The following is an 8,335-nucleotide window of genomic DNA, read 5'->3' on the forward strand; positions in this document are numbered from 1 at the left end:
CTCCATCATCTTAGTTGCCCTCCACTGGACTCTCTCCAGTAGTTCCCTGTCTCTCTTGAACTGGGGAGCCCAGAACTGGATGCAGGATTCCAGTTGTGGCCTCACCAATGCAGAGCAGAAGGGGAGAAGCGACACCCCCAGCAAGAGGTAGGTTTTAGTAGCAGGCTGCAACCAACTCCCTGGCCAAGGAGGTGTCTTCTTGCAGCAGGAGAGCAGCTCTGGCCGGTTTTTTGGGCACCTGCACTGGGGATGCTGAAGGCAGAGATGGGGCGGAGTTAAAAATAATACAATAAATCCTATTCAGCAGCAGCTTTAAGCTCCCAACAAAACACTACTATGCAGCAGAACTGCTGCTCAGGAAGGGCAGCATCATACAGTGCCCTCCTGTATTTTTGGGAGCTTGACCCCAGTGCAGCACCATGGCAGGTGAGAGCCCTACAGAGGGGCTCCAGAGCTGAGCCTGCGCTTTGCAGCCCCCATCCCAGTGCTGCAGCAGCAGCCCAAGGGGAAACCACCACCCCACGAAGCCCCACAGGGTGCAAAGCCCCAAAACCCAAACTGGGAGAACTGGGTTGGTGGTGGAACCAGGCTAGCGAGCAAATACTGTGATGGATGTACAAGGGGACAGGCTTTGACTTTGCAGATCCCTTTTTATAGACTCATAGAATCATTCCAGTTGGACAACACCCTTGGGATCATCGAGTCCAACCATCTACCCTACTCTACAAAGTTCTCCCCTACACCATATTCATCAACACCACATCTAAACGACTCTTAAACACATCCAAGGATGGTGAGTCAACCACCTCCCTGGGCAGCCTATTCCAGTGTCTGACCACTCTTTCTGTGAAGAATTTTTTCCTCATGTCCAGTCTAAACTTACCCTGTTGCAGCTTGAAGCCATTCCCTCTTGTTCTATCACTAATTACCTGGGAGAAGAGGGTCTTTCTCTGAGGTTAGAGAAACAGGAAGTTTTGATGATAGGAACAACTTCAGCTGCTCCCCAGGGGGACGCAGCTGATGTTTATGCTCCTGCCTTGGTTTCTCCAACAGATGGTGTGAACCTCAAAATGATTGAAGACCTGAAGGCCATGATTGACAACATCTCTCAGGAGGTTGCTCTGCTGAAGGAAAAGCAAGCGCTTCAGACAGGTAAAGGACTCGCTGAAGAAGGCATGGCTTTTGCTTTGAGAGAGGAGCTGCTTATAAAGCGGCTGCAATTGCTCCACACACTTTAGCAAGAGATGCCCAAGCGCCCTGTGACAAGGCATCCATCCCAGGGAGAGAGGTTGTGGGATCAAAGTGTGGGCTCACTGGAACTGCTCCAGGCCGATGAAGCTCCTCAAGCAGTTAATGCCATGAGTTGTGCCGTGTATGGTCCCTCCTCTTTATGTGCTAGAGGTTCCCATTTCTAAAGCTGTGAATATTTCCATGACACTAAGCCAGATGTTCATTTTTCTTTATGAATCAGAGGGATGGATGATGGATTATTCTCTGCTTCAGTCAGATGTAGCTTACTCTTTTGTTTGAACCCCAATGAAATGGTGACCTGGTCTCTTATACCCCAGTATTGCTCAGGGAACCTCATGGACGAATCAGAGGGATGGGTGATGGATTATTCTCTGCTTCAGTCAAATGTAGCTTACTCTTTCGTCTGAACCCCAGTGAAATGGTGACCTGGTCTCTTATACGTACCCCAGTATTGCTCAGGGAACCTCATGGAGGGCAGTCCCACCATGCTTCATTGAACACATACAGAGGACAGTCCTAAAATGCCCATCTTTCAGCCATGTTCCACAGTTACTCTGCGCGAACTCCACTGACATCAATAGGAAACAGAAATGAGATGAAAATGCAAGTTAAGGAGAATTTTATCCTTAAAAAAAAAACAAACCCACAAGCAAAATCAAGGCTTTAGTTCCAAGCTCACATTCATTGGTTTGGGGATTAATGCATGGCTCTGATTAGTTATTGTTGGCTACGGTACCCTGCACTCTTAGAGTTTAGAGCTTAAAAAGAAAAAATTTTAAAATTGCTATTCTTAACAATAAAAGCAGAAATTTCCTCTGGAGACCTCAAGCTATGCAAGCGCAACACTTCTGATCAAAGCCGATTAGAAAAGACATTTTTCTCATGCTTGCATAATTAAGATGATTGAATTGAAATGGCGAGGCTTTTTCCCAAAACACTTCAACACTCCCAGCAGCGCCCATCACAGACCTTCCCTCAAACAAACCCATGGGAGAAAGCATAGCAGCTGGGGAAGAGCGAGGCAGAGGTTGGGGGACCATGCTGTGCCTCTGCTCCAGCAGCAGCAGAGCCCAGGAGGGTGACAGGGGCACCCTGAGGTCCATTTTTTCCCCAACAGCTTGTGGATGGGGAGGACACATCCCCACAACCATGCCCTGTGTATTTCACTGAATTTCACTGAATTTTTAGAGTTGGAAGGGACCATAGAGATCATCTAGTCCAACTCCCCTGCTAAAGCAGGACCACCCAGAGCTTGTCAGAGCATGTTACTCAGGACTGCATCCAGGCGGGTCTTGAAAATCTCCAAAGAAGGGGACTCCACAACCTCCCTGGGCAGCCTCTTCCAGGGCTCCGTCACCCTCACTGTGAAAAAGTTCTTCCTCATATTCAAGTGGAACCCTTTATGTTCCAACTTGTGCCCATTGCTCCTTGTCCTCTCACTGGCAACTACTGAAAAGAGTCTGGTTCCCTCCTCCATCAGCCCGCCCTTGAGATACTTGTAGGAGGGAGAGGGCTCCTGGGAATGCCGTGCGGCTGAGAGTCACTCAAGACTCTCAAGCCCAAGAAATGAAGTTGTAATTTGGCTGCCGCTGCCTCTTCCTGGCTGCTGTTTTTTAAACCCAATTCCCATTTCATAATTTTTTTTTTTTTTTTTGGGTTCTGTTCATGCGGTAACCTCTCAGTTTGCCTGAAAGGCACCAAAATCCACCTAAAATGCTTCCTCGCCTTTTCGGAGAGGAAGACGTACCACGAGGCCAGCGAAAACTGCATCTCGCAGGGGGGCACCCTCAGCACCCCCCAGGGCGGGGAGGAGAACGATGCCCTCTACGACTACATGCGCAAGAGCATCGGCTCCGAGGCGGAGATATGGCTGGGCCTCAACGACATGGCGGCCGAGGGCAAGTGGGTCGACATGACGGGCGGCCCCATCCGCTACAAGAACTGGGAGACTGAGATCACCACCCAGCCCGACGGCGGCAAGCTGGAAAACTGCGCCGCCTTGTCGGGGGCCGCCGTCGGCAAGTGGTTCGACAAGAAGTGCCGGGACCAGCTGCCCTACATCTGCCAGTTCATGATCGTGTGAGTGGTGGGGGGACTTCCCCCTCACCCCGGGCCTTGCCTGGGTCTTCCCCCCCCGCCCCCTTTGGCAGCAGGATTATGAAGCTATAGGTACGTGTACATGTACGTATGCACACACACACACCACACGCGCACACACACGTTCAAGTAGGGTCACTCTTTGAGATGAAAAGTCATCACCAGATTAGAGAGCATTAGAGCATTTCATTTGGCCTCCTCCAGCCCCATTAGCAGCTGCATCGTTCTTACTAAGGCACAAGTTATAGAGATATATTATATTTTTGTTTACACAGGGCATTTGTTAGGATGGCTGGGTCATTTCAGCAAAGAACCTGGCAAACAGCAGCCACAGCTGCCCGGGGTCTGTCACTCTGCAGTGTCCTTCCCATCTTGCTGAGCTTCATCATAGCGAGTTCCCACTTCCTTCTCCTGTTTCGTCTTTCCCATAAAGTGAGGGACACGGGACTGAGCTTCTCGTCCCTGACAGCCCCCCCCGATTCAGGCTCCTCAGGCTCTAGAGGGAGTTGCTCCTCCTTTGTGTTGAGGGATACAGTTGGTTGGGGACCAGCTGCTCAACAGGTTGTCCAACTCATCCAACTATGTACGTGAATAAACTAGCAAGTAACAGGCATGGGTTGACTTACCGAGAAGGAGGGTGTCCTTTCCAGAATCATGCGCCCTTTTGTTGGTCCTTGTCTCATCAACCAGAAGCCTGTTTCACTGGTTTCAGTGGGAGAGCTAGGCACGCTGCCAGATCTTTAAAAAAAAAATAAAAGAAAATAAATAATCCCATCAGAGCATTATTTGTGCTCCGGCATCATGGGAGAAGCAGTAATGACTTACAGCACAGTCAGTCAAACGTATTCTTGGAAATAGAAGATGGAAATATTAGGTAAATTAGGAAATGTAATGCTATTAGGGACAAAAGACAAGCCCACTGAGAACAAACCCCAGGAAGACTCACTTTAGCAGCTTTAGGAATCGTACAACCTTTTTAAGTGACGGAAACCCAGCTGAAACACTCCAGTCTTTCTCAGTCCGGGCACAGTCCTCAGCAAACATGAATCTGCCAAGTACTGTTTGTGCCAATAAAGTAATGCCCAGCTGAAGGTCTGGCCTCACTAATTTTTTTCCTGAGAAAAGGGTTCAAGGAAAAAAAAATAATATCTTGAAATAAACAGCAATGATGGGAAAGAAGTGCAGACCACCCCAAGAGCTTAACGAAGCTTTGCTGGCTGTTGGCTGAAAGGTATCAGTGCTTCTTTGCAGTTCAGAGCTTGGTAATAACTCCTGCAGGTTGGGTGTCTCAAGACACGATGCTCTTGGGGAGCCCACAGGAGAGGTTATTTCAATCTGCTGCTTTGCTTAAAAACAGCACGATGGTGGGTCTTCCAAGACATGGAGTGGGAGAGCCAAGCTGGAGGGGCCAAAACATACACATAACATTAAATGCAGAGGGCACACTTCCAAGGCTGTCACTATTGCCAAACTCTCCGCTGTTCAAATGACTATGAAATAAAAATATATATGGCTTGCTGAAGGAATGGGATTGCGTCAATGTGATTGGAGTGCTTTCTTCTCCTTCCATTTCTCTTCAGAGCAGCTCCAGGGATCTGTCAGAGGGTCAGAGATATCAAAAGCAGAGAGGAAAAGTGGAAAGCAAGAGCCTCCCACCCTGGGATATGGTTTATAGGATTTCCACCCCCACCTCTTATCGTGCCAATCACATGCCACACGCGGGATGCAGGCAGGGAATCCTTTTATAGGCAAATAAGATTTCCTTCCTCCCCTCCTCTTACTGCTGGGAAATGTCACTCCAAAATATGAGCCAGCCCCCAGAAAAGGTCCTTCCCTTGCCCCAGTTTGGCAGCAGTAGTGGTACTGGGGATGGTGATACCTCAGGTCCCAGCATGGAGCCAGCACTCCCCAGGCTGCCTCCCACCTCCCTCACAACAAGCAGAGCTGCAGCAGCATCGAGCATCCCTCTCCTTCCCCCGCTGGGGTGGTGACTTCTCCCTCATCCTCCCACGAAGGAGGGAGGACCATACATGAAGAAGACAGTGCTCCACAGCAGCCCGGGCAGTTTCAACTGCTGCTGTGAAATTACATCTCTTCTACACAAGAGGACAGCCCTTCTCTGAGCTTTACTCTGCACCCTGATCCTGAAGGTTTCCAAGGCTCTTTGCTGTAGGTCGTGGTCCCACCCCACAAGCCAGCTTGTTTCAATATAGATATAAATGCTCTAGTTCCCTTGGCAGACAATCCCTCCATGTTTTGAGATACACATGAATGCAAAGCAGCAGATCTGGAAGCACTGTTGGCTTGGATCCTGACTGGTCATAAACCACGAAGACTTAAAACATGAACGTGTGGTCAAAGTAAACAGCGGGCTTTTACTGGGGCCCAGGAGATAAAGAGGGGCAACATGAAAGCCACAGACCCTGGTGATGCTGAGCTTCGGGGCAGAGGAGGGTGCTGTAGGTGGACAATCTCTGTGTGGAGTGTGACTCTGAAAACCAGCAGTGGAGATGGATGCCGCAGGATATTCCCAGAGAGGACAACAAAAGAGTCAATCTGTCAAAAATCTAGAGATTAACAAGTTGTGCTCAGCAGATTTCTTGCTCTTATCTCCCTTGCTTTCCATTTTCACAGCTACGCTCCTGCCACCACCGTTCTTCATAGATGTTTTGCTCTATTTGAAGCTGGGAGGAGCGCAGGGAAGGGTGGCTTTGCTCCTGCTCTGTTTATTGGAGACCCAGGATGCCAAAACTGAGCTTGCAGTTTCAGGTTGGCAATTATGAGTTTAGTATTATTCTACATGCTGCTTCTTAGCATACATTATGAACTACAAATTTTCTTTTAAAAGCCAAAGAAAAAGAAATTATAGAAGATTCCTCATCCTTGCTTTCCACAGCACTTTTTTGGGGTTTTTTTGTTGGTTTTTTTGTGTGTGTGTGTGTGTGTGGCTAACCCTGTGTTTTGTGCTCACAGTGAATGCTGGGGTGGAGGGGTTGAACAGGGGGGACACTGGCCCAGCATGGCCCAATGGGAACTGCCCAGAGCAGATGGGGTCCATCTGCTGGGGGGTGGGACAAGCATCACTGTTTTGATCTTCCATTAAATCTTTTTGGCACTCAAGCCAGAGAGGAACATCTGCTGTGCACCAAGTGTGGTCTCAACCGAAGGCATGCAGACTAATGGAAAAAAAAAAACCACCTCAGCTCTTCCCCAAGAAAAAGAAATGTGGAAGTGATGTCTGAACCAACGTATTGTGGTGCCTGCAATCTCAAATGAACCTCGTGTTATTAAAATAGGGGATGTTGTGTAACATCTTCTGCCACTGATTGTGCCTCTCAGCTGCCTGCAGGTCTGTAATGCAGCAGAGGAAAGATGAAGCACGAAATGTGCATATATTTATATAAACAAAAGAATAAAAGTTACTGGGTGAGCCCCCAGAAAGCATTACCCCAGCACTACCTCATTGACAGCCGACTTAAGTAGAACTGTGCAAATTTACCCATCTAATTGCCCTGACCCCAATTCATCAAGGTCTCCTGAAGTAAGGAGGAAGGACAAAGTGGTTTAAAGTAAAATGGTTCACTCTAAAACACATAATACCTTCCTGAATATCTCTCCAAGCACAGGCCAGAACAGCACATGATTAACACTCATCAACACCCCAGCCCACAGCCAGGTTGCTTTTGTCCTCGGTCAGTAGAAGGGCCAGGTAGGCAAAGATGGGTAAGAGTTTGGGAGCCACAAGCCTGTTTTGAGCCTGAAACACTTTTGTGGGGCTCAGTCCTCAGCAGTCCTGGCTGAATTCACATCCAGAGAGCTTGGTGACGTGGGAGAAGGAGCCCAAGCAGGGAGATGGAGAAGAGTCAGAGTTAGAACAAGCAACCCAAGCCCATGTCTCTGCTCCTTGTGCCTGTCTGCCCAGCCTGGGAGCTACTTGCTGGGGTAGGTGCAGTCTCTCTCTCTTGTCTTGTGCAAGGAACATCTCCCAAGAACCTCCACTCCCTGCCTGCCACAAGGGGAAAGAACTTCTGGCTGTGGGATAACACCATTGGTAGGATGCACCTCAAAAGGGTAGGAGCACCTTCACCCCCTGCACCACTGAACCTTGTTATTTCTACAGGCCCTACCGTGTGGTCCCGCTCCTACATAAGCACTGCCCCCCCTACACCTCTTCAGTGCCTGAGCTCTCATCTCTCCTTTTGCAAATGAAATAAAAAACTAAATTAAAGTTACATTTCTCCAGCTCAGAAGCCACCATAGGCAGGGAAGAAACACAGGTCTGTGAGGATCAGCAAACAAGGGTAAGCCAAATGATCACTGGGAGCATAAACACAAAACAGTTGGGGGTCACTACATGGATGGAGAGCATAAAAATTATCTCCTCGGGGGTAGAAAATAAAGTAGCGGATGACAGAATATCAGACTATTGTGTACAGAGCAAAAAAAAAATAGCACTTTATCCTCTTTATCTACAGTACAGAAGTACCCAGAGGGAGTCCAAAGGTAACAGCTGGGGACGGTTGCAGATACAGCTAAATACGAAATTACAAACATCTCATCCATGACTCACACCCAGCAGCCTCACTGCTCCGTCCTGCCCTCTGCAAACAGGTCGGTGGCTGTGACACCTCCCTGCAGCCTCCCACACACGTGTTCGTGGTGGCTCGGGCCACAGATGCTGGTGATGACCATAAGGCACCCAACACCTGCAGCCTGGGTGCTCACTAACCAGCGCTGTGCCCTCAATGTCCAGCCTCACCCCAGGAAGGAGACAAAACCCCACAGATGACCACGCTGCCAAGAGGTGAGGCCAACTGTCAAGTGCAGAAAATACCACCCTGAGCCTGTTGAAAAGAACAAAACACACAAGCCACTTGTCAACCTTGCAGGCTGGCAATGAAGAACATGTCTCCAGAAGCTATGTTTAGAAAACTCTCTTTGGGAAGCACTACATCTTTAAATAGAAGATGCAAGAAGGGAGATAAAA

General features: G+C 48.8%; 1 protein-coding gene across 1 annotated transcript; it reads left to right on the top strand.

Annotated features, from left to right (window-relative positions):
* Positions 1-1,020: 1,020 nt before the first annotated feature.
* LOC106898927 (tetranectin-like) lies at positions 1,021-4,874 on the top strand. Its single transcript, XM_014960532.1, has 2 exons — positions 1,021-1,152; positions 2,934-4,874. The coding sequence occupies exons 1-2, from the start codon at positions 1,071-1,073 to the stop codon at positions 3,332-3,334; spliced, it is 483 nt and encodes a 160-aa protein (XP_014816018.1). The 5' UTR covers positions 1,021-1,070; the 3' UTR covers positions 3,335-4,874.
* Positions 4,875-8,335: the final 3,461 nt, after the last annotated feature.

This window comes from Calidris pugnax, unplaced genomic scaffold (genome assembly GCF_001431845.1).
Source record: "Calidris pugnax isolate Ruff unplaced genomic scaffold, ASM143184v1 scaffold62, whole genome shotgun sequence".
Lineage (NCBI taxonomy): Eukaryota > Metazoa > Chordata > Aves > Charadriiformes > Scolopacidae > Calidris > Calidris pugnax.

Excerpts from the sequence above, each read along its gene's own strand:
- LOC106898927 (XM_014960532.1), top strand. The coding sequence starts at position 1,071 with ATGATTGAAGACCTGAAGGCCATGATTGACAACATCTCTCAGGAGGTT. Across the intron at positions 1,153-2,933 it reads AAAGCAAGCGCTTCAGACAG|TTTGCCTGAAAGGCACCAAA; the intron begins GTAAAGGACTCG and ends GTAACCTCTCAG.